The 26,585-nt window shown below is 45.0% G+C and overlaps 1 protein-coding gene across 1 annotated transcript in view; it reads right to left on the bottom strand.

Annotated features, from left to right (window-relative positions):
* Nucleotides 12,268-26,585, bottom strand: part of DUSP27 (dual specificity phosphatase 27 (putative)) — a 35,112-nt gene continuing 20,794 nt past the window's right edge. Inside the window, exon 3 of the mRNA XM_018046440.1 lies at nucleotides 12,268-15,621. Within this exon, the coding sequence (XP_017901929.1) occupies nucleotides 12,764-15,621 (2,858 nt within the window). The 3' untranslated portion in view covers nucleotides 12,268-12,763. The remainder of the gene's footprint in view (nucleotides 15,622-26,585) is intronic.

The following is a 26,585-nucleotide window of genomic DNA, read 5'->3' as shown; positions in this document are numbered from 1 at the left end:
CTTTCAGACAAGAGCAGTTAACCCGAGCAATTAAACAGTGCCTTTACTCTCGGGATGGCAGAAGTCTGCAGTGGTCACTAATCACCAACATCCTTCAGCTGTGGCTCCCCATAGTTCCACAGTGGGATTGCTGAGCGCCTGTAATAGACGCAGCTCTTTTATTGACACTGTGAAGAGGTGTACCTCTGCTTCAGAATGACATTAGCAGGGGCTCCATTTCTCTTCTGTCTTCTTCAGAGTACCTAAATCATAGCATTCAAACAACTTAATTAGGAAAGCTGATAGTGGCATTACTAACAAAGGTCATTCTCACTTTACCAGAACATTCTCAAGCAGTAGGTATTAATAATGTTTTTGGTGTGAACTAACAAATCTGAGGTAGCACATCTGATTCCAGCAGCTAGCTCAAAGCCAAATGAGAAAATTGTTACAGAAAATAACAGATGGTCTCAGATCAAATATATCTCCTCAGAGGAAAAAGGAACAAACATAGAAAATAACTCCAGACATGGTCAGGACATTCAACTGAAGAAACAGCCATATATAGTCAATTCAATTAAAAATTATGTGTCCAGGGTTTGTTATGATATCAGTCTTTGATTTAGAGGTCTGGGAATGATAGTTAAAATAAAGCAAGAGAATCAGAACAGCCCATGGAGTTCTAAAATTCCATGCCATATTTGTTAGAGCATTTTGTAATTGTGAGGTCAAGTAAAGCATAATTGAATTTCTCTAAATCTACTTCAGGTAAAATGCATGGAGGAGGGCATGGGTGGAGAAGGGCATGACAACCCACTCCACCCATTTTACAGATGAAGTAGATTTAGAGAAATTCAATTACCTGATAGATCACACATCTAGACTAGCAAAGTGAAGTGAAGTGAAGTGAAGTCGCTCAGTTGTGTCTGACTCTTTGCGACCCCATGGACTGTAGCCCACCAGGCTCCTCTGTCCATGGCATTCTCCAGGCAAGAATACTGGAGTGGGTTGCCATTTCCTTCTCAAGGGGATCTTCCCAACCCAGGGATAGAACCCAGGTCTCCAACATTGCAGGCAGATGCTTTAACCTCTGAGCCACCAGGGAAGCCCAAAACTATCCTTAAAAAACATTTCAGCTTGACTCTGGAGCCAACACACTCACCCTCGCTTTAGCTGAATGTAAACTGGTATAGCCACTATAGAGAACAGTATAGAGTTTCCTTAAAAAACTAAAGAATAGAGCTCCCCGTATGATCCAGCAACCCCACTCCTGGGCACATACCCAGGGAGAACCATAATTCCAAAAGAGACAAGCACCACAACATCCCTTAGCACTGTTTACAATAGCCGGGCATGGAAGCACCCTAGACGCCCAGCAGCAGAGGGACAGAGGCGGAAGATGTGGCCCGCACAAGGAACAAAATAGTGCCATTTGCAGCAACGTGGATGCATCTAGAGCTTCTCATACTGAGTGAACTTAAGTCAGACACAGAAAGACAAATACCATATAATATTGCTTATATGTGGAATCTTGAAAAAATGGTACAAATCAACTTATTTACAAAATAGAAATAAAGTTACATATGTGGAAAACAGACTTATGGCTACCAGGGAGTAAGGGCAGGAGGAATCAGTTGGGAGATTGGGATTGATATATATACATTATGATACATAAAACTGATAATTAATAAGAACCTCCTGTATAGCATAGGGAACTCCAGTCAATACTCTGTAACAGCCTATATGGGAAACAAATCTAAAAAAGAGTGTGTATATATATATATGTGTGTGTATGTGTGTGTGTGTGTGTGTGTATAATTGATTCACTTTGCTGTACACCTGAAACTAACACAATATTGTAAATCAATTATCTTCCAATACAGATTGAAGAAAAGAGACTGTAGACTCAAAAAAAAAAAAAAAAAAGCTGAGATTTCACTGAAGATCAGGGCTACAAGACCAGAGTTTAGAGTACTTGATTTATACTGTTTATTGTCATGGGGTGGTGAAGTTATTTATAATAATAAATACAATTTGAAAAATCATCTAGTTTGAAATCACATTGGAAACAGTGTTGTTGCGTCCAGGAAACATTATTGCCTAAAACTTCACAATTTTCATGATCAAACGAAAAACATTGATTGGCTTGACTACACTGCTGACACACACAGACTTTAAAAAAACATAAAGAGTGCTGTGCTCACTGCATTGTGTGCAAGATGTGTGTATCTTAAGAGACATAAAACAACAGAGAAGAGAGGTGGAAAGAGGTCCTCTTTTTGATTTGTAAATGGCCTCACGTGTCCTTTGTTATTCCACTGACAATTTTTAGACTCTTGAACCTTTTGATATTCCTCCATCAAAACTTTCTTTCTCAGTGTCTGTCTCATTTCAAAGGGACACTAGCTAATCCATGCCACTGAGCTACCCTTAATTCACAGACTATAGCTGTAACTGTAGCTGGTGCCTTAACTCAAAGGAAAGATTCTAACACTGGGATTTCAAGCCAAAGTAGCCTCTGGGCTCTGAAGTGCCTTTCATTAGAGAATCTGCTGGACTGTATTCAGACTCTTCAGAGAAAGACATTGTGTTTCATTCATCTTTCCATTTCCAGCACCCAGAAAAATTCTTGTCCCCTAGTAAAAACTCCATCTGTGCTTGTGAATTGAAAGAAGAAATGAATGGATGAAATCAACTAGACTGATCTTTTATAGCAGGTCCAAAGTATTGTTGATTAATAAATATAATGTTTGTCTATAGGCAATGGCACCCCACTCCAGTACTCTTGCCTGGAAAATCCCATGGACAGGGGAGCCTGGTGGGCTGCCGTCTATGGGGTCGCACAGAGTCGGACACGACTGGGGCGACTTAGCAGCAGCAGCAAACCTATTTGGCTGAATTTTGCTCATACTGTTGTTGATCCCAGGTTTGGGTGCCTCACGCACAGTGAGGGCAAGCAAACCAAAACAGTGGAATTTGAAGAAGAGAAAGGTTTGTTGCAAGGCCCAAGCAAGGAGAATGGGCAGCTCTTGTTCAAAAAGCTCAAACTCCTTAACAGTCACAGGGAAGTGTCTTTTAAGAAACCATTTTATTTATCTGTTTATTTTTGGCTGTGCTGGGTCTTCGTTGCCGTGAGGGTTTTCTCTAGTTGTGGTGAGCAGGGGCTACTCTTCATTGCAGTGCTTGGGCTTCTCATTGTGGTGTCTCCTGTGGAGCGTGGCCTCTAGGCACGTGGGCTCAGTAGCTGTGACTCGTAGGTTCTATAGCACAGGCTCAATAGCTGTGTCACATGGGCATGTGGGATCTTCCCAGATCAGGGATCGAGTCCTTGCCTCCTGCGTTGGCAGGTGGATTCTTTACCACTGAACCACTAGTGAAGCTCTCAGGGAAGTGTTTAGACAAAACCTGGGGGAGAAAGGCTGCAGGGTATGTGACTTTCTTCTGATTGGCTGGTGATAAGGTAATGGGGGTCACATCTCAATTATCAGCCATCTGATTCCAACCAATCTGGAGGTCTAAGTACTTGTGCTCAGCCTCAAGTTACAGCCTCCACCTGGGTGGGGGGGAAGGCTTAGCTCCAGTAGAAAAAAACCGGTCGAGATATATTGATTAAAACTTTGCTTAAAACTGGACTTCCCTGGTGGTCCACTAGTTAAGAATCCACACTTCCATTGCAGGGAGCACACGCTTGATCCATGGGTCTTACATATACCCCTCAAGGAGGACATTGCTTTATCCCACACTACTGTTTCCTGACCACCCCACTGTTTCTGCATTCCCCTCTCTTCCCTAATTAGGAACTGAATCTCCCCTTTGGAACTCAGGGAAGGTCAGGAAGGCTGTAGCCTTTTCCCTACAAATAAGAAACAGGGGACATGTAAAGGCTTTTGTATGCTAGAGGGCACCACAGGGTCCTGCTCCATTTCAACCCCCCTGTTTTTGATACTCCTCAATCTGGAGTTGAACAGGTGTTGGCATCATAAACTCAGTAAAGGAACTTGGTTTTAGGGGGACTTGGTTTCAATAACTGAAATCCTCATTCATCTTGAGTGCACTGCTATCAAAGATGGGGCATGTTTCTTCTGTTTAAGGGACTGTGAGGATGAGTGATTTGCCTAATATCTCTTGTCTGCTTCTGTTTCTCTCTCTCTACTCTCTTTTCCTCTCTCTCACACGCACACCCTCCAGCTCTCTGCATCTCTCCCAGCAGCCTTTGTAATAAATTGAGAGCTCCACAACCGCCTATGCTGTGCAGCTTTAAAAAGAGAAAGCTGTCTGAAAGATGCACAAATATTGTGACTCCCTGGAATGAAAGCTTCTCTCCTGGGAGTCAGAAGAGAAAGCGTGTGGAAATCTCAACCTCTTTGAACATACCATCCTTTAAGTAAAGCTCCTATTTAACAGCGGTCCCTGGGGGTTCTGGGCTTGTCATCTTCCTGGAACTCTTTCTCACTGGACTGATTATTAGTGAGCAGGCTAACATGCTGGATGGAGGAAAGCCAGTCTGAGCTTGGGCTTTGTTCAGGGACTGTATCTTCTGGATGGTCAATCTGTCAGCAGCCTACAATTTGATTTCAGGTTTTTTTGCAATTGTGCTTTTAATTCCTCCCTGGCCATAGATCTTTTTAAAGGAAAATGGTGTGGTAGAAAAAAAGTGGCTTTAAAGTCAGACATATCTAGGTTCAAATCCCTGCTTCCTTACTTACATTGTGATCCTGAGCACATCACTTAATTCTTTTCAGCCAGATCTTCCCATCTGTAAAAGGGGGATATTAACACCAGCTTTGCAGGATTGCTATGTTGGTCAGCAGGCTAAATGGAGTGGAGCTGAGAGGTGGTCAGCCTGCTTCCCAGAATGGGTTCCATAAGAGCAACACAACTCTGGGAACTTTCTTGCTCTGTGTTCTCTGGGGCAGTGGTGTTGGTGGGGAGAGAGGGGAAACAGGAAGCCATTGCCTTGCTTCCTGTCTGAGCGCTTGTTTACATTTTCTTCTTGTTTGGGAAATGCTAATAAGGCAATGATCCACTTGAGCCACAGGGTCTCAATGTCCAGGGAGTCATGCCTGCTATCTGCCCTTTTGCCTGCTACGGGGCCCTTTGTTGCTCGGTGTCCCTTTCAGGAATGCCTGGTTCTCCCCAAACAGCTCTTAGCAGCCCCATGTGAGCGAGGTCACAGCAGGCTGGTGGCAGCTGGCACAGAGCAGGGCCAGGAGCAGTTACTACTCTGATGCTTTCCTTTTGCCTCCCAGCCCTCCTCCCCAGCTTCTGCTCTGGTTTGGAGAGTATGGACATTTGTCAAGACTGGGCTCTACTGAAGCATTTGCAGAGTTACTGTGACTTGGAGAGAAATGCTTCCAGCAACTCTGGCCCAGCAGTCAATGTGGGTGAAGTGAGGGTTGCTCTCCCAAGCAGCTGGCTGAGCTGCTCTGCCTCCCAGAGATGCCTGGAATTCCCTCCAACCTCCAGTATCCTGTGATGTTCTCTCTCCTATCACCCCCTAAACAACTTGCCCACTCATCAGAGGGGGGTGGAGAAAGGGAAGAAAGAGGGAAAAGTGTCACTAACAGAAACAAATTGACATCTTTGGGGCCTAAAAATGATTCATGCTGAATCATTAATTCACTAGTCAATCAATAATTCCGCACTTTTAAAACAAATTGATTTAAAGACTAACAATTTAGTAGAAGATGTAAATGATATTTACTGAGCAATTGTTGTGTGCCAGGCACTGTCCTGAGCTCTTTAGAGATGTCATCTATTCTGCAAGGTGTGTGGGCTTTCAAACCAGACCTCAACTTGAATTTTGAATTTGACGTAGAGCAGCCATGTGGCCTTGGGTAATTTATCATTTTACCTCTCTGAGCATCAGTGTCCCTATCAGTTTCTTTGAAACATCAGAGAAATATTTCCCTAATCACCATGTCTAAGGTAACACCCTACTCCCGGCCACCATCTTTCAGAGAACTATTATTTTTAGCCATAATAACTGTCTGTTGAGAGTCACCTTTTTGCTAGGCTTGGCTTCTAGTGCTGGGGTTACAACAGGAAACAACAGCCTCCTGGAACTTACACTGTAGTAGGGAGAGAGAGTGAAAGTGAAAGTCACTTAGTCGTGTCTGGCTCTTTGCAACTCCATGGACTACATAGTCCACGGAATTCTCCAGGCCAGAGATACTAGAGTGGGTAGCCTTTCCCTTCTCCAGGGGATCTTCCCAACCCAGGAATTGAACATAGGTCTCCTGCATTGCAGCAGTATTCTTTACCAGCTGAGCCACAAGGGAAGCCCAAGAATACTGGAGTGGGTAGCCTATCACTCCTCCAGCAGATCTTCCCGACCCAGGAATCAACCTGGGGTCTTCTGCATTGCAGGCAGATTCTTTACCAACAGAGCTATGAGGGAAGCCCAGTAGGGAGAGAGTGACAAACAAACAAGCAAACAGATAATAAATATACAAATAATATTCTAAATTCCCTTTTTACCATCTATGGCTCTCAATAAAATTATTAGCTCCTTGAGGGCAAATTATCACCTGTTTTGACTTTTGCTGAATTCTCAGTGCCCAGCATAGTGTTTAGCACAACACATGTTTAAAAACTGAAGTAAATAAATAAAGTTTAAAATTTTTGAAGAGAATAAAGTAGATAGCCCATGCTTGAAGCTCTCAGCTTAGTGCTTCAGTTCAGTTCAGTCGCTCAGTCGTGTCCGACTCTTTGCGACCCCATGAATCGCAGCATGCCAGACCTCCCTGTCCGTCACCAGTTCCTGGAGTTCACTCAGACTCACGTCCATCGAGTCGGTGATGCCATCCAGCCATCTCATCCTCTGTCGTCCCCTTCGCCTCCTGCCCCCAATCCCTCCCATCATCAGGGTCTTTTCCAATGAGTCAGCTCTTCATATGAGGTGGTCAAAGTGCTGGAGTTTCAGCTTTAGCATCATTCCTTCCAAAGAACACTCAGGACCAATCTCCTTTGCTTGAAATATGGTAAATATGTAATAAGTTGGTGGTTTTTCAATCAGATTCCAAAACTGTGTGCTTAACCACTTCACCACATTGTGTTTATTATAATGATAACTATAACAACAATAATGTGTTGTTTTTATTATAGAATTACATACACCAATGTATAATTTACTTACCAAGTTCTTATAACTCCACAATAATCCTTAGGTACTATCAATCCTTAAGTAAGGTAGACATTCTTAACCTTAAGTACCAAATTCCTATAATAAAAAGCAGAGTGTAGTAAGTGCCAAAGACAGGCACAAACAAAATACTGTGCGATTTCAGAAGGAGGAAGAGAGGCATGTGGTCAGGGTGGCTGGAAGAGTTTTGATAGAGGAGAATCTCAGAGAATGGAGGTGTCTGAGCACGGAGATAGCAGGGTGGGTGGGATGGGGGGCCCTGAGGCAGAGGGGAAAGCCTGAGAAAGGGCACAAAAGAGTGTGTGCAATGGCGTGCTGTTCTCACAGAGGCGGAAGTCGGGGGACACGAAGGGAGCGGTAGGTAGGGCTGGAAGTGGAGGGGGAGGCTGCTCTCAAATGCCAAGGGAAGAAATTTAAGCTTCGTTTCATAGGCAATAGGGAGCCATTAGAATTCTTAAGTAGAAGGAGATAAAGAACCAAAATTGTGAACTTGAAGATTAATTCAGTTCTAGACTAGACGGAAAGGAAATGAGGCTGCAATTGCTAGGCAGAGTCCCGGTTTGGGGAGATGGTGGTGATCACAAAATGAGGAAAACACATGCAAAGAGCAGAATCACCTGGCTCAGGTGAGGGATGAGGGAAAGGAGGTGTCAGAGCTGGCTGTGAGCTTTGAAGATTCAGAGGTTGGTGCTCTTCCTATCTGCCTGGCAGGCTACTAAGCTTGGACCCAGGGACCTTGATTGTTCTCTAACCTGGGCAATTTTTCATAAACCTTTCTCCTAAGGGATTTAGGACTCTCTCTTACTTGAGATTGTCTCTGTTTTCCATGACTTCATGTAGAATGATGATAATAGCACAGTGTCCTGGGCCAGTGTTGGTACAAGGCTGACATTCACTCTAACCCTAACCAAACAGAGCTAAATTGAACTGAATTATTGGTGATGGCCACTGCTCTGGGTTTCCACCAAAGCTGAATCCAACTTCTGCCTCCAGGAACCTAGCCACAGATAGAGCTAAACCAAGTGGATCTTCTGCCCACTATGAGAGGCCATGTCCGCCTGGGATTGAGGTGACCGAATGGCTGGAAATGGGATGGCTCAGTTGCTGCAGCAGCTGGTCTGTATGCACAGCTGCTCACAGATGCTAGGCGGGGCCATGATGTCAAAAAATGACAGTAGTGGTGTTTGGAACCTATAGAAATAAAATTATATTGATAACTACCTTCACATGCACATGGATAGATTTACACTAACTTTGGCAGACATTTGGGGGATGACATGACTTAAAGGTTTTACATGAAATTTACTTTTAAGTGTGTGTGTTGCAGGGATGGGGAGGTGGTTTCTAGTTGGTACCTGAAAAAGATGGAAGGCATCCTGCATAGCAACAGGAGCTGACACAGAAAATAGTGCTTTAAAACATGAGCCCTGAACCAAAGTTCATAAGGACAGATGATCCTAAGGCTAGGTATAAATTTTTACTCAAGATTCTTCTCACAAGGGCAATTCTGTTTAGCGTGTTTTAGGCAGGTTGTGGCAAGAAGTTATTTAATTGTCATTGGCTAATAACACTAGGACTAAAGGTTTCAGGGAATTCAGAGAAATTCGTATGCCCTCTTCTGGTAATTTTCCAAACACTAAAAGCAGTCTTCATAACCCAGGGCCAACAATATATCACAGGATAACTGGTGTACTGGCCTGAAATTGTGCCCTTATTCTTGGATATCATCCATCTGCTCTTGACTCTTCAGGCCCAGGCACCTAACCCTAAACCTCAGGGTGCACACTATACCTCTCCATTCTGTCTGCACCTCTGTAAATGACTCCTTTTTGAATTACCTAATTTGGGTGTGTCTCCTCTTTCTTGCTGGGGTGCTTCAGATCCACCTTGTTTTTCACAGACTCCATGACTTCATTTCCCCTCCAGACCTTGGAGGTCAAAAAATGCCTTCTCTGTCTCTTACCAGCTACCTCCGAATCTTATGCAGGATTTCCACTCTTGTGGGGCCCCTGTCTGTATACTGTTCTCCCTTACCATGGAAGTCTCCCAGTGAGCTCTTTGTATAACTTAAAAGTAGATGATACATTAACTCAGATCTGTCCCCTCTTTTTCTTTTCTGCAAAACAAAATCACTGACTCTATTAGCTAGCTGGTTTTGTGTAGCTAAAACCCTATTCCTGCCATTACTTAATTCTTAGTAGTGGATCAATCTTGTGTTCAGTGCATGTTGCTCCCAGTCGTTTAAAACATCATCAAAAAGGCTCTACTGAGATGGCCTTTCCATGCAAGTGTATTAACATCTGTGCTGGTAATTCTCTGTTCGCCCCTCCCGATTCACCTTTTGTTCTTCTCCAGACTACTGGTTTTCCCACCTGCTAGATTACAGTTAGGTTTGGCTAAAAAAAGTTACTAGCATGAGCTCAATATTTAGGAGGAGAGAGAAGTCAGGGTATTAGTTCTTCTCACTCCCCTGCCAGGTTGCTAGGTGACCCTCCTCCTGTGGTTACGGCTCTTGCTGGCTCTAGAAACAGCTCCCTCACTTTGCCCCCTCAGTCCCAAGACGGGATCAGTATCCCACTCTTCTGGTACATGGGTGCTTCGCTGTTTCTGTTTGCTCTCTTATCCCTGCCCATGCCTCTGTAAACAGTTCCCCCACTGAACTCTCATCATCCACTTCGGGTGCGCCATCTTCTGAGAACTTTACTGACATAAAACACACCTTTTCATGTCATTCAGAGACTGGAAGGCTGAAGTCCACCCTATCATCCTAGATTGGGTCTATTCAGAAGTCACACTTGGGATCCTAATACTTCAAACCCCATCTATTCCTTCAAGCTCATTATAACTGATACAAAGTTTTCATTAATGTGATTTACCAAAATACAATCTGGACTCCAGGAATCAGGTGAATTCAGAATCCTGAACTCTCAGGTGGACACCTCCCTGAACACAGGACCCTGAAGGAGACATCCTTGGAGACACAGCCAGCAAAAGCCTTTCTGCAGGTCTTGACTTTGACTTCTCTTGGGTTTCCGCCTCTGAGCTAGTCCACATACAGACTATGAGGACCATTGCTGTCTTTCTAGCCTAGGAACTCAACTAAAAGCAGACTAGGTCATATCTTTAGTATGTGTTCACCAGGCTCAAATTCAGGTTTGGAGAAAGACTAGGTGGCTCTTCATACCGAGATGCTTTAACATGCTTGTTCAACATCCGCTCAGTGGACTGTTAGGACTGACTAGAGAGTTTTAAAAAGTTTCTTGACATGATTGAGATAAATTTATTTATTTCCCACTTAGGTTAGTAAAAAAGACATGTGTAGAGATCTGTGTTAATTGGATCCTTATAAACAGGCACTGGGGGCAACTGTTCAGCTGGCCTGTCAGTTAATTCAGTCCCTGAACTTGGGTCTCTAAATATTGATGGTCAATTTGCAAGCTAATTCAAGGTAAGAAGATCAGGAAAAGAAAAAGTGAACTGTTGTTCCAGGGATATTGTCAATCCTCTCTCTAGAAGATCAGTCTTCTAGAATGGATGCTCAACTGATTGTCTATGCCTACGTCAGAAACCTTCCTATAGGGGTAAAACGAGAGAGGAAGCTTTGAGCTTGCCCAGAAGGTAAAATGAGCCACAACCAGCCTTCTTGCCTATGAGGACAGCACCGTCTTAGATGATGACAACGACCTGTTGAGCACGGAAACTAGGGACTAAGTCTGACTAAAGTAAAGTGAGCAAAGGAAGAAGGAAAGGGGGAAATGGGACAAAGGCTGAGCTGTGTTTTTTTTAAGGCCTCATTCTCCTTCAGCTAGTGAAGGGGAGAGAAGCACCATCAGTGACTGAATTGCAGGCTGATGTGGTAGAAGGAAAGTGAGCAAATTAATTCAGTATTTTGACAGCAGCTAATGTGCAAGTCTGGGTTTGAGCTCAAGTCTGTTCCTTTTGCCTTGGTATATTCATGCTCACTGCAATGTGTAATGTTAACAATCCATGTAGAAAAGATGCATCACATCCACATCCTATAAAACTGTTTCTAGGAAAAATGATCACACAATTAATGATCACTTACTATACATCCCATTGGTGGATTCCTCATTCCTCTTCTGCCCTCCCAACTATATCTCATGAATTAGATACATGCCTATTTTCGAATCCTGCAAGATGCTACAGGTTGAAAGGGACTATAGAAATGAGTTCCCCAATGTTTGAGATAGGTGCCCAAAACATGTCTCTTGCTTTGGCAATTCAACCTGTGTTTGCTGCTGCTAAGTCGCTTCAGTTGTGTTCGACTCTGTGCAACCCCATAGATGGCAGCCCACCAGGCTCCCCCGTCCCTGGGATTCTCTAGGCAAGAACACTGGAGTGGGTTGCCATTTCCTTCTCCAATGCATGAAAGTGAAGAGTGAAAGTGAAGTCGCTCAGTTGTGTCTTAGTGACCCCATGGACTGCAGCCTACCAGGCTCCTCCATCCATGGGATTTTCCAGGCAGGAATACTGGAGTGGGGTGCCATTGCCTTCTCCGAACCTGTGTTTGGAAGGCTGAAAAACCTTGAGAACAACACATAAGAAATCTCATCAACCTAGCCCATCTAGACTGCAGAGAAGGATCAAATGGACTGCCCACAGCACTGTCCAGTGATCCTCAAAGGAACGAAAAGCAAGGATGACCACAAGACCTCATAAAAATACATCTCCATCTCCTTGTGCTGGGCTTCGTTTTTTCTCTCCCTCATGGTGGTTTGCTTTTAACCCCTACCATTCCAGAGGGACTCTCTACCTTTAGCTCACCACTATAAAACCTTTCTCTCTTGAGTTCCATCTGTTACTCTCAAGGGTCCCCCTCTGTCTTCCCCTTCCCTGGGGCTTCCCTGGTGGCTCAGATGGTAAAGAATCTGCCTGCAGTGCAGGAGACCCATGGCTTCCCATTGCACTGTATCCTAAATGCTTGGTTATTATTTTTATAATAATAAATATTATTTTAAAATAATAATATTTTATATATTAATATTTTAAAATATGATCTTAGTATTGGAGACATAGCTTTTGTAGCACAAGGTGAGGGTGGCTCTTGGTAACACATCTGTGTCTCTTAAAGTGGGTTTCCACTAATATCCAAAGAGTTAAAAGTGACCAGAATAAACAAGAAATATTTGACAACATATCAATTTAATGGAGATCCAAAACATTCAAAACAAACAACCAGAACTCAGCTGCTGGGAGAGGTGAGACCTGCCACAGGATAGATTTCTTGGGTCTCATTATCAAACCTCTACATATAGAACCATGTCCTGTACTCACAGCCTTTCTGGAATAAGTTGGAGTCTCCAACAAACTGTAGTGCCTGTGTAAGCTCATCTCTAGTCTGTGATGAAAAAAATCAAACATATAAGTGAAGTACCAAAGTTCAGAAGCACTGGGCAACAGAAATGGCGTCAGCTGGTCCCTCATTTGGACCTCCCGTTTATGGCTCTTCTTCTCCTTCTCTGTTTCCTCCCTACCCCACCTCTGATGCCTTCCTGCCTGGTGCGGCTCACTTCACTTCTGCCCCTCCATACGATCCTTGCCCCATCCTTGTCCCTTGGTGGGCTGTGGCTGTGTGTGTCTTGAGCCCTGTGCTAAGTTGTAAGGCTTCTCCCTGTGTCCTCAGTCTCTCCCAGATTCCCTTTGCCGAGCGGAATCCTCCCTTCTTCTCTGCAGCTTAGTCCTTGTTTCTTCTTGCCGGCGTCTCCAGGCAGCAATGATGGCCTCATCATCCATTTCCTCCTCTTCCTCCCTGTCAGTGCTTCTCCAATACCGGGACCGCCGCCCTGAGGCAAACCTCCCTTCTTCTCTCTTTTCTATCCTCTCTTTCTCTCCCTCCTCTTCAGATCTCATGAAACTCTGGGTGAATTTCCTCTTGGCTCCAAATTCAGAAAAGTCTGACCTGGATGACCCTTCCACGTCTTCCCAGTCCCTGGATCTGGCCGCATTTGGACGCCGTGGTTCTGGGGACTCTTCTCCTTCAGAGGGCTCGGGGGTCCGGCGGAAAAAGTAGGGCTCCGGGCTTCCCTCTCGGGAGCTTGAGGTCTCACTGAACATGGACCTGGAGAATGTGTGCATCTCTCTGCCTTCCCTGGTGGAGGAAGCAGAGAACCGTGAAGTGCTTTTTACCGAGTTGCTGTTGGTCTCCTGGTAGGAGGAGGTGTCCTGCTCCTCTGACCGGGATTTGGAGAACTTGTAACTGGAAGACTTAGACTCTGTCTCCCGAATCAGGGAAGATCTGGTGCACTTTTCCCTGGAGCTTCCAGACCAATCACTTTGGGGAGGAGATTTTTCCTCTGTCCGGAGGCCACTGAGCCACTTATTAATACTGTTATCCATCTCTCTGCCAGCTCTGCTGCCACTTCCATAGCCATCAGAGACAGCCAGGGAGGAGAAGGTGTCTGTTTCGGGTTTCTGGGAATTACTGCGGGAAGAATACCGGAAGCTCCCTATCGCGCTGTCAGTGTCCTCACCCCTATCATCCACGTCATCATCCTCATCCTCATCCTCCTTGACCTTCTTCTTCTTGAAAAGGGAGCTGCGTTTGTTGTCAGAGGCCAGCTTCTCCATTTTGTACTCAGACATCTTCTCCCTCAGCTCCGTTTGCATCTCCTTCTCCTTCCGGCCAAGCTCCTTTAGGTCAATATTGTCAGCAAAGAGGCTATAGATAGGCTTGCTGGTCCCCTTCACTTTGCTCCCAGTACCTTCAGCTCTTGCGCTCCTCATGGTATGGGAGGACAAAACTGACTGGGTCTCAGAGCTGAGTCTTGCCTGACTTTGAGGCAGCAGGCAGCCACCCAGGGAGGAGCTGCTCTGTCCACTGAGCATGGAGACTTGGTCATCCCCTAGGTAGCTGCCTGCTGGTGCTGCCTTCATGCTTACAGCGGACGATGGGTGGGGCAACAACAGCATTTCATTTTGCTTCTGGGCGAGAGTTTCACTGACTACGTTGGCAATCCAGTTCTGTATGCTGGCAATGGAAATTGTGTCTCCAGGCCCCACATGCAGGTTAGGTAGAGGTGTGGTGGGGGTGGAAGCCAAGCATCCGCCTACTTTGCTTAAGGCCTGAGAGGGATGGGAGCTGTGGCTCTGGGTGCTGAGCACTGATGCTGTGTCCCCATCAGCGCTGACTGAGGGGGCTGCTGACCAGAATGCAGACAGGGGGATGCTCCCACTGGCAGCTGAGCTATCTGCCTCCCAGCTTCCCATGGACTGGCTCTCCTCCAGTGTCTGCCTGCTTCTCTCCAGCAGCTCTAGCCTCCGCTGCCTCTTCTTGACCAAGGCCAAGTCGTCTCCCTTGCTGAGCTCCACCATCTCCTCCTTGTTCTCACTGCCCACCTTCTTCTGGTGTTTCAGCTTCCAGGCCTGGTAGGCAGACAGATTGACATCCGAGAGGTTTTTCTTCTCCCCCTCCACCTCCTCTGCACCTTGCTCACTGCTGCCATCTCCTGCCTCTGCGTCCTTCTTGTGAAATCCAAACTGGATTCTCTTGATCTTCCACCTTTCCAGGGCGGTGAGTTTGTCCTTGTTTCTGCTGCAGAAGTTATAGAAGGAGCTGGCCTCGGAGGCCACACTCTCCTCGTCATCCTCCCGCACCCCGCTCCCCACCTCCGAGCTGGCGTCCACCTCCTCTCTCTTGCTCCTGGAGCGGTACTTCCGGGAAGCCTCCTCCTCAATCTCCTGCAGCCTCTGGTTCCACATGTCCCAGGTGCTCTCGGTGGACATGGAGTCGGAGCGGCGTCTCCCGCCTCGGTTCTGGCTGCTCATCTGCAGCTGCTGCTTCAGGACCCGGATGTCATGGCTGCTCACACTCTCGGAGGTGCTGCTCTCGCTCAGCGTGTGCCTCCTTCTTCTCCTCACGAAGGAGCCGCCATCGCTCTCCTCTTCCTCTTCCTCCGCCCTGTCCCACCTCCGGTGCCCTTCTGCCTGGTACCTCTCATTTCGGCTCTGCCACTCCTGGATGATTCGCTCCACGTCCTCATCCTCGGGCTCCTCACCTTGACGAGAGGAGGCTGAGAACCTGCCGTCCTCGCCCTGCAGGACCTTGCCTGTGGGGAAGCCCTGCCCCTTTTTCCACGCCTCGTAGAGCTTCTCCTCCTCCTCCTCATCGATAAGGGTGAGGGGCTTGGAGGCCTGGCTGGCCCTCCCCAAGGAGGAGGCACTCAGGTGACTGGCAGCGTCGTCCTCCTCCTCCACGGTGAGGGTGTGCGCCCTGGCTGCCGCCGCGCTCCCGGCATCCTCGTCCTCCTCTGCCTCCTCCTCCCCCCACTCCCTGCTGAAGTCCTCTTCTCGCTCCTCCATCAGCTTCTCGTTGAGCTCGCGGAGCTGCTTCAGGAAGCCGTCGTTGGGGTAGATGGCCCGCTTCTTGCGCACAGTCATCAAGGCCTCCAGGATGGCCATGTTGTGGAAGATCATCAGGTAGGCTACCACCAGCACGGCCGAGCGGCTGACGCCCATTTCACTGCTGACCAGGACTTTCCCTGGGAAGAAAACACAGCAGATGGTGAGGGAACAGCAATAATTCGGCTGTTTTTGTTTTTTTTTTTAAGTTTTGGTGTGCTGGATTTAGTATGTTTCCTTTGCCTCCCATAGTCATCCATGCTCAAGTCACATTAGGGACAAGCATCATTGCCCCCATATTACAGAAGTCAGAGCAGTGAGGCTACCCTGTGCTTGTGGAAACGTTTTCTGAACATGTACAAGGACTGGGGAGTGGGTGGGGAAAAGAAGGATCTAACCACTGTCCCCACGCTTGAAACACTGAGTGCACTTCTGTGCTGTGCTCTGCTTAGCTGCTTAGTTGTGCCCGACTGTTTGCAACCCCATGGACTGTAGCCCGCCAGGCTCCTCTGTCCGTGGGGATTCTCCAGGCAAGAAGACTGGGGTGGGTTGCCAGGAGTGCATTACCACTTTCTACCAACCTAAGCATCAGAAAGATGAAAAATAAAAGAATAGGGGTAATGGGGAAGGAAGTAGAAAACGAACAAGGCTGAGATGAATAAATCAGAAAGAAGTAGAATCTCAGTGTTGGAAAGGACCACAAGTCATTTGAGAATTCCCTTTACAACATCCTTGATGCTGGACAATCCGTCTTTCAGAATCTGCTGGATAGTTCCAGTGACAGAGAGCTCAGTATCTTGGACAGACAGAATACAACACATCTTTCACTCCATATTTAGGTCATTCTAATTTTCTGAAAATTCTTTCCCATGTTAGGGCAAAGGATAACTCTGCAACAGGCATTCAGGACTCCTACTCTGACATACTAGGGTAAATAATAAATGTATGAATTAGGCCTTTAATACAAAAATTTTTAAGAAAATCACTATTATATTCTTTACTGGAGGTTTTTTTTTTTTGTTTGTTTGTTTTTTTTCCTTTTCCTGTCCAGTCTGGATCTTTCAATCATTAGACAAACACTTTTCCATGTTTCATTACTATATGATCTACTCTCTTCAGGTCAAACTTGGATTTATTAGCTTTATTCCAAAGGAATTTATGTCAGTGTGGAACAAGATATTTCAGGTCTGGAATGACCCAAATGGAGTAGAGTGGGCCCCTCATTACTCTTGTGCTAGGCACTGGGCCTTCACTGATGCCATCTGAGCCTGCAGTGTGGGTGGATATGTCATACAATGAACTCAAATTATTGTTTATGTCAACTAAACCTGTAAAGCCTTCTAAAACGGCTATTAAGTCATGTCTCTCTTTTCTTATAGCCTTCTTAAAGCATAAGGATAGTGGTATAAATTCCTATGAATGCTTTTGGTAAATACAGCCTATTCTTATAGCCTAACAGAAGCTTTTGCAAGTCTCAACTTTACCATTCAATACATTAGTGATTCCCCAACCTCCCCCTCTACCTTGCCTCCTTCATAAAAATGACAAACATGCCTTCTATGCCTTCATTCTAATAACTGTTTAAAATGCACATTGGGATCACTAGAGATCTCCTTCCAGGCTGTCATCAATCTGTTTGCCGGCAGTCTTCAGGGATATTTATTAAATCATTCAGGAGTCCTATCTTACAATATGGGATGGGGGTGACTTTATTATTATATCTTTGCACCAGTTAAGGCCATGTCTTTGTCTTATAGCAGGTCAGAGACCCAGGCAAGACTTGAGGGCACCTGAGATCCAATAATCCTGAAAGGCCAATTAACAAAGGGCAGCAGTCACTAGGGGCAGGTAAGCAAGCCACTAAAGAATCAAGGCCTTACAAATAGCTGAGAAAAGAAGTGAAAGGCAAAGGAGAAAATGAAAGATATACCCATCTGAATGCAAAGTGCCAAAGAAGAGCAGGGAGACATAAGAAAACCTTCTTAAGTGAACGAAGGAAAAGAAACAGAGGAAAACAACAGAATGGGAAAGACTAGAGGTCTCTTCAAGAAAATTAGAGATACCAAGGGAACATTTCATGCAAAGATGGGCTCGATAAAGGACAGAAATGGTATGGACCTAACAGAAGCAGAAGATATTAAGAAGAGGTGGTAAGAATACAGAGAAGAACTGTACACAAAAGGTCTTCATGACCCAGATAACCACAATGGTGTGGTCACTCAACCAGAGCCAGAAATCCTGGAGCAGAGTGTGAAGTCAAGTGAGCCTTAGGAAGCATTACTAAGAACAAAGTGATGGAATTCCAGCTGAGCTATTTCAAATCCTAAAATAGGATGATGCTCTTAAGTGCTGCATGCTATACATCAGCAAATTTGAAAAACTCAGCAGTGGCCACAGGACTAGAAAAGATCAGTTTTCATTCCAATCCCAAAGAAGGTCTATGCCAGAGGATGTTCAAACTACTGCACAATTACACTCATTTCACATGCTAGCGAGGTAATACTCAAAATCCTTCAAGCTAGGCTTCCGTGGGTCATGGCGGAGAGTTCTGACAAAATGTGGTCCACTGGAGAAAGGAATGGCAAACCACATCACAATTATTGCCTTGAGAAACCCAAGAAGAGTATGCAAAGGCAAAAAGATAGGACACCAAAAAATGAACTCCCCAAGTGCCCAGTATGCTACTGGAGGTCAGTGGAGAAGTAACTCCAGAAGAATGAAGAGATGGAGCCAAAGCAAAAACAACACCCTGTTGTGGATGTGACTGGTGATGGAAGTAAAGTCTGATGTTGCAAAGAGCAATATTGCATAGGAACCTGGAATGTTAGGTCCATGAATCAAGGCAAATTGGAAGTGGTCAAACAGGAGATGGTAAGAGTGAACATCGACATTTTAGGAATCAGTGAACTAAAGTGGACATGAATTTAACTCAGATGACCATTATATCTACTACTGTGGGCAAGAATCCCTTGGAAGAAATGGAGTGGCCATCATAGTCAATAAAAGAGTCCAAAATACAGTACTTAGATGCAATCTCAAAAATGACAGAATGATCTCTGTTTGTTTCCAAGGCAAACCATTCAATATCGCAGTAATCCAAGTCTATGTGCCAACCAGTAATGCTGAAGAAGCTGAAGTTGAATGGTTGTATGAAGACCTATAAGACCTTCTAGAACTAACACTCAAAAAAGATGTCCTTTTCATTATAGAGGACTGGAATGCAAAAGTAGGAAGTCAAGAAACACCTGGAGTAACAGACAAATTTGGCCTTGGGGTACAGAATGAAGCAGGGCAAAGGCTAATAGAGAGAACACACTGGTCATAGCAAACACTCTCTTCCAACAACACAAGAGAAGACTCTACACATGGACATCACCAGATGGTCAACACCGAATTCAGATTGATTATATTCTTTGCAGCCAAAGATGGAGAGGTTCTATACAGTCAACAAAAACAAGACTGGGAGCTGATTGTGGCACAGACCATGAATTCCTTATTGCCAAATTCAGACTTACATTGTAGAAAATAGGGAAAACCATGAGATCATTCAGGTATGACCTGAATCAATTCCCTTATGATTATACAGTAGAAGTGACAGATTCAAGGGGTCAGATCTGATAGAGTGCCTAAGGACGGAGGTTAGTGACATTGTACAGGAGACAGGGATCAAGACCATCCCCAAGGAAAAGAAATACAAAAAGGCAAAATGCTTGTCTGAGGTGGCCTTAGAAATAGCTATGAATAGAAAAGAATCAAAAGGCAAAGAAGAAAAGGAAGGATCTATCCACTTGAATGCAGAGTTTCAAAGAATAGCAAGGAGAGAGAAGAAAGCCTTCCTCAGCAATCAATGCACATAAATAGAGGAAAACAATAGAATAGAAAAGTCTAGCGATCTCTTCAAGAAAATTAGAGATACCAAGGGAACATTTCATGCAAAAATGGGTACAATAAAGGACAGAAATGGTATGAACCTAACAGAAGCAGAAGATATTCAGAAGAGGTGGCAAGAATACACAGAAAAACTGTACAAAAAAGATCTTCATGACCAAGATAATTACGATGGTGTGATCATTCACTCACCTAGAGCAGACATCCTGGAACGTGAAGTCAACTGAGCCTGAGAAAGCATCACTATGAACAAAGCTAATGGAGGTGATGGAATTCCAGTTGAGCTATTTCAAATCCTAAAAGACGATGCTGTGAAAGTGCTGAACAGAGTATGCCAGCAAATTTGGAAAACTCAGCAGTGGCCACAGGACTGGGAAAGGTCAGTTTTCATTCCAATCCCAAAGAAAGGCAATGCTAAAGAATGCTCAAACTACCGCGCAATTGCACTCATCTCACATGCTAGTAAAGTGATGCTCAAAATTCTCCAAGCCAGGCTCCAGCAGTACGTGAGCTGTGAACTTCCAGTAGTTCAAGCTGGTTTTAGAAAAGGCAGAGGAACCAGAAATCAAATTGCCAACATCTGCTGGCTCATTGAAAAAGCAAGGGAGTTCCAGAAAAACATCTACTTCTGCTTTTTTGACTATGCCAAAGCCTTTGACTGTGTGGACCACAACAAACTCTGGAAAATTCTGAAAGAGATGGGAATACCAGACCACTTGACTTGCCTCTTGAGAAACCTGTATGCAGGTCAGGAAGCGACAGTTAGAACCATACATGGAACAACAGATTGGTTCCAAATCAGGAAAGGAGTACGTCAAGGCTGTATATTGTCACCCTGCTTATTTAACTTATATGCAGAGTACATCATGAGAAACGCCGAGCTGGATGAAACACAAGCTGGAGTCAAGATTGCTGGGAAAAATATCAATAACCTCAGATATGCAGATGACACCACCTTTAAGGTAGAAAGCTAAGAAGAACTAAAGAGCCTCTTGATGAAAGTGAAAGAGGAGAGTGAAAAAGTTGTCCTAAAACTCAACATTCAGAAATCTAAGATCATGGCATCTGGTCCCATCGCTTTATGAAAAATAGATGGGGAAACAGTGGAAATAGTGACCGACCTTATTTTTGGGGACTCCATAATTACTGCAAATGGTGATTGTAGCCATGAAATTCAAAGACACTTACTCTTTGGAGGAAAAGTTATGACCAACCTAGACAGCATATCAAAAAGCAGAGACATTACTTTGGCAAAAAGGTCTGTCTATTCAAAGCTATGGTTTTTCCAGTAGTCATGTGTGGATGTGAGAGTTGGACTATAAAGAAAGCTGAGTGCTGAAGAATTGATGCTTTTGAACTGTGGTGTTGGAGAAGACTCTTGCGAGTCCCTTGGACTGCAAGGAGATTCAACCAGTCCATCCTAAAGGAAATCAGCCCTGAATATTCATTGGAAGGACTGATGCTGAAGCTGAAACTCCAGGACTTTGATCACTTGCCGCGAAGGACTGACTCATTTGCAAAGATCCTGATGCTGGGAAAGATTTAAGGCAGGAGGAGAAGGGGACGACAGAGGATGAGATGGTTGGATGGCATCACCAACTCAATGGACAGGAGTATGAGTAAACTCCAGTAGTTGGTGATGGACAGGGAGGCCTGGCGTGTTGCAATCCATGGGGTTGCAAAAAGTCGGACATGACTGAGTGACTGAACTGAACTGAGGCTTCAACAGTACATGAACTGAGATCTTCTGGATGTACAAGCTGGATTTAGAAAAGGCAGTGGAACCAGAGGTCAAATTGCCAACATCCATTGGATCATAGAAAAAGCAAGGGAGTTCCAGAAAAAGATCTACTTTTGCTTTATTGACTATGCCAAAGCCTATGACTATGTTGTTTTTGTTCTCTCACTCAGTCATGTCCGACTCTTTGTGATCCCATGATCTGTAGCACACCAGGCTTCCCTTTTCCTCACCATTTCCTTGAGCTTGGTCAAACTCATGTCCATTGAGTCAGTGATGCCATCCAACCATCTTGTCCTCTCTTGTTTGCTTCTCCTCCTGCCTTCAACCTTTTCTAGCCACAGTGTCTTTTCCAAGGAGTCAACTCTTTGTATCAACTGTGGAAAATTCTTAAAAAGGTGGGAATACCAGACCACCTTACCTGTCTCCTGAGAAACCTGTATGTAGGTCAAGAAGCAAGTTAGAAACAGACGTGGAACAACTAACTGGTTCCAAATTGGGAAAGCAGTATGTCAAGGCTGTATGTTTATTTAGCTTATATGCAGAGTACATCATACAAAATGCCAGGCTGGATGAAGCACAAGTTGGAATCAGGATTGCTGGGAGAATCCTCAGATGTGCAGATGACCATCCTAATGGCAGAAATTGAAGAGGAACTAAAGAGCATCTTAATGAAGGTGAAATAAGAGAGTGAAAAAGCTGACTTAAAACTCAACATTCAAACAACTAAGATCATGGCATTAGGTTCCATCACTTCATGACAAATAGATGAGGAAAAAATGTAAACAGAGACAGACTTTATTTTCTTGGGCTCCAAAATCATTGTAGATGGTGACTACAGCCATGAAATTAAAGTTTGCTCCTTGGAAAGAAAGCTATTATGAATCTAGACAGAGACATTGCTTTGCCAATAAAGGTCCATATAGTCAAAGTTATGTTTTTTCCAGTAGTCATGTATGGATATAAGAGTTGGACCATAATGAAGACTGAGTGCTGAAGAACTGATGCTTTCCAACTGTGGTGCTGGAGAAGTCTCTTGAGAGTCCCTTGGACTGCAAGGGAATCAAACCAGTCAATGCTAAAGGCAATCAACCCTGAATACTCATTGGAAGGACTGATGTGGAAGCTAAAGCTCCAATACTTTGGCCACCTGATGCAAAGAGCCATTGGTAAAGAACCTGATGCTGGGAAAGACTGAAAGCAAACAGAGAAGGGGCAGTAGAGGATGAGATGGTTAGATAGCATGACCAACCCAATGATCATGAATTTGAGTGAACTCTGGGAAATAGTACAGGACAGAGGAGCCTGGCTGTGCTGCAGTCCATGGGGTCGCAGTCAGAGAAGACTGAGCCACTGAAATTAACTGAAAGAATCAAGGCCACTAAAAAGCATCTACAGATTCAACGTCTAATCCCCTTCCTCTTCCAGCTCAGGGCTCAGCTGTCACTTTTAACTGGTGAACCAGGCAACAGTTTACTACTGTGAGTACCGAAGACTCACTCCATTTCTTTGGAGGTGGTTACTAGGCCAGCTCAGTTCAAGCCACTTCAGCACACAAACCAATAGGCTTCCTCATAAGGGCATCAAATATTGAATACAATTAGACGCAGTCTGGTGGAGGCTAGGTTTCCATCCATGCTTTGTCCTATTATGTTCCTTGCACCTGGGATTCCTCTGAGGAGCCTCAGGGGCTGCCTCAGGGACAAGGGAAAGGCTGGGTGGGGCAGACTCAGGGGTCCCCACCCAATTCACCCAGAGCAGCAGAAGGATTTTCTATTTTCTTAGGCACACTAAGGTATAGTTTGTGCCTGATATCAACTTTAGGGGGTGCCTTTCATTTTGAAGTGAAAGTAGATTTGTTTGGTTGTGATGAAAACTCTCCAGCAATAAAATGGCTTGAGGAAGGAAGTCTTTTTCTAAAATTTGAAGTCGTCATTTTGATCATTAGGAGGGCTGATTTTGGGGGTGTGGGGGCTCAGTCTTGAGGTAGAAATTACTACGCAGTCAGTGTAGAACTCTGAGACCTTGGTCTTGTTTTCAGTAAATATCCTGCTCCATTGTCCTGAATTCCTGGAATGTGTCTTTAGTCTAATAAGTTATCAGCACTCAGATCCAGTTCAGTTCAGTTCAGTTGCTCAGTTGTGTCTGACTCTTTGCCACCCCATGAACTGCAGCACGCCAGGCCTCCCTGTCCATCACCAACTCCTGGAGTTCACTCAAACTCACGTCCATTGAGTCGGTGATGCCATCTAGCCATCTCATCTTCTGTTATCCCCTTTTCCTCTTGCCCCCAGTCCCTCCCAGCATCAGAGTCTTTTCCAATGAGTCGACTCTTCACAAGAGGTGGTCAAAGTACTGGAGTTTCAGCTTTAGCATCTTTCCTTCCAAAGAACACCCAGGGCTGATCTCCTTTAGAATGGACTGGTTGGACCTCCTTCCAGTCCAAGGGATCTCAAGAGTCTTCTCCAACACCGCAGTGCGAAAGCATCAATTCCTTGATGCTCAGCTTTCTTCACAGTCCAACTCTCGCATCCATACATGACCACTGGAAAAACCATAGCCTTGACTAGGCTTTGTTGGCAAAGTAATGTCTCTGCTTTTGAATATACTATCTAGGTTGGTCATAACTTTCCTTCCAAGGAGTAAGCATCTTTTAATTTCATGGCTGCAGTCACCATCTGCAGTGATTTTGGAGCCCCCAAAATAAAGTCTGACACTGTTTCCACTGTTTCCCCATCTATTTCCCATGGAGTGATGGGACCAGATGTCATGATCTTCGTTTTCTGAATGTTGAGCTTTAAGCCAACTTTTTCACTCTCCACTTTCACTTTCATCAAGAGGCTTTTTAGTTCCTCTTCAGTTTCTGCCGTAAGGGTGGTGTCATCTGCATATCTGAGGTTAATGATATTTCTCCTGGCAATCTTGATTCTAGCTTGTGCTTCTTCCAGCCCAGCGTTTCTCATGATGTACTCTGCATATATCCAGTAATTAACTTCTTTTCCATATGCTTGAGAGAAAAACAACTGGTGATCATTAATCCTGAACCCGTATGTCTGGTCCATGGTAAAATGGTCAGAGGGCATGAAAAAGGGTGGTGACTTAAACCAAGGATCAAGAGAAGCCATGAAGTGAAGTGAAGTCTCTCAGTCGTGTCTGACTCTTTGCGATCCCGTGGACTGTAGCCTACCAGGCTCCCCTGTCCATGGGATTCTCCAGGCAAGAATACTGGAGTAGGTTGCCATTTCCTTCTCCAGGGGATCTTCCCGATGCAGGGATCGAACCCGGGTCTCCCGCATTGGAGGCAGACGCTTTAATCTCTGAGCCACCAGGGAAGCCCCCAAGAGAAGCCATAAAGATGTTAAGTACCTTGACCTTAAAATTGATCGGTTAGAAATAATGTGATTTAAGGAAGGATATAAAAACTGCTGTAAGGCCCACCTTGGGGGGACTTTTTACCCCCTCTTAGTGTCTATGCTGAGAGCTTTGTGCTTTCTTCCTCTTCAATGAATTCTATTCTCTTGAGTGTTTGCATGTTCATGGATTCCATTCTTTTGCTCTGCAGACAAGAACTTGGATTCCCATCTCAGTCTGTCTAGATGTGCTTAAAAATTTGAAGAGTACTGCTAGTGGGGAGAGCCCTGGACTTGAGTAAGGCTGGGTTCAAGTTCTCTCACATGATCAGGATGCCTTTGTATGGCAGGAGTTTGTGTTGTATCCTCTCAGTTCACAATCCTCATTTTCAGAACTTTCTTCCCTCTCTGCATTTCAGGAAAATGAAAAGTACTTGCCCAGAAGTCAACCTTCCTTGTCACTGTGGATAGAATTCAGGGTAGAAAAAGGACCAGAGTCTGACAACTTCTCTCTCCAGGGAATGTGGAAATGGAACTGAGGAAGAAAATCAGCAGTTATTGCCAGGCCTATGGAGGGCCATGCTCTCGATGTAGAGAGAAAGAGAAAATGGAACCAAGAGTCCTGAGGTTGTCCAGTCTTTGTTCCAGACCATTCTGAGGCCATATTCCTGTCTCTGGATTTCTTCTTGTCTTGTGATAGTTGATGCCTTTGCTGTTTGTTAAGTAGTTTGAGATGGTTTCCACTTACTAGCAACCAAGGGGATCTTAATTATTACATGGTTTCAATCATTTAGGGGCTTCCCTGATAGCTCAGTTGGTAAAGAATCCATCTGCAATGCAGGAGACGCCAGTTGGACTCCTGGGTTGGGAAGATCTGCTGGAGAAGGGATAGGCTACTGAATTCAATATTCTGGCCTGGAGAATTCCATGGACTGAATAGTCCATCGGGTTGCAAACAGTCAGAGATGACTGAGTAACTTTCACTTTCAGTCACTTAAGCGTCCACGAGTGGGGATTTCCCCATCTGTAAAAGGTAAATAACATGTTCTCAAGGGGTCACTGTGGTTATTAGGTAAAATGCCCAGCACCAGGTGTATATTTCATTTTCCTCCTGGTCCAGGAGGTTAACTCCAGGTCTTTTCCCTGGCTTGCAGGGATGCTGAGACAAGGGAGTGGGAGGCTGAAGTTCATAGTAGCAAGGGAAGAGGGGATGGTCTGCAGGACACACAGGCCAAGCAGGACATGGGGACCACCTGGCTGACCCATGGTCTGGGCCGGCCCCAGCTGAGCTGCCATACTGGCGGGAAGGCCCAATGCACCACTGTGAGTGGGACTGGGGAGCTGGGGGTGCAGAAGCAGCCCCGGAGGGAGTGCTACCTCTCTTTCCCTGCAACGGGACACTCCCTGCTCCAGCCACAATAGCTCCTGGACGTCCACGCCACCACCCTCGGGCGCCTTCTTTTGATCCTGGGCATATGTTTCCACTGTGCGAACTGCCTCTCTCACCTGGGATGCTGCGTGAGTCTGTGCTTCCTTCACTCTGCCAAGAAGTTTGTGGACAGCACCAGGAAAAGCAGCAGAAGAAATCCCCTCTCTCACAGACACTAGGCAGACATGCCCAAGTCTATTTTAGTCAGAAGAAATACGTTCTTAAAAATAGGGTTTTAAGTATTGAAAAGAGGAGAAAATCATTTTATATAGATATATAATTTATCTATACATATATGTAACACATGAATTATTTAATAAAAATATACATATATAAAAATATTTTCCCTCTCTCTGCCTCTCGCTGCCCCTGTCTCTGTCTCTCTCTTTATATATATGTATACATATACATGTATATGTGTTGTTGTTCAGTTACTAAGTCACATAGGACTCAGACCCCATGGACTGCAGCACAGCCAGGCTCCTCTGTCCTTCACTATCTCCTGGAGTTTGCTCACATTCATGTGCATTGAGTTGGTCATGCTGTCTAACCATCTCATCCTCTGCTGCCTGCTTCTTTTGCTTTCAGGCTTTCCCCGCATCAGGGTCTTTTCCAGTGGGTCAGCTCTTCAAATCAGGTGGCCAAAGTATTGGAGTTTCAGCTTCAGCATCTGTCCTTCCAGTAAGTATTCAGAGTTGA

The sequence above is a fragment of the Capra hircus genome, chromosome 3, assembly GCF_001704415.2.
Source record: "Capra hircus breed San Clemente chromosome 3, ASM170441v1, whole genome shotgun sequence".
NCBI lineage: Eukaryota > Metazoa > Chordata > Mammalia > Artiodactyla > Bovidae > Capra > Capra hircus.
This window is presented reverse-complemented; position numbering and strand designations above follow the sequence as displayed.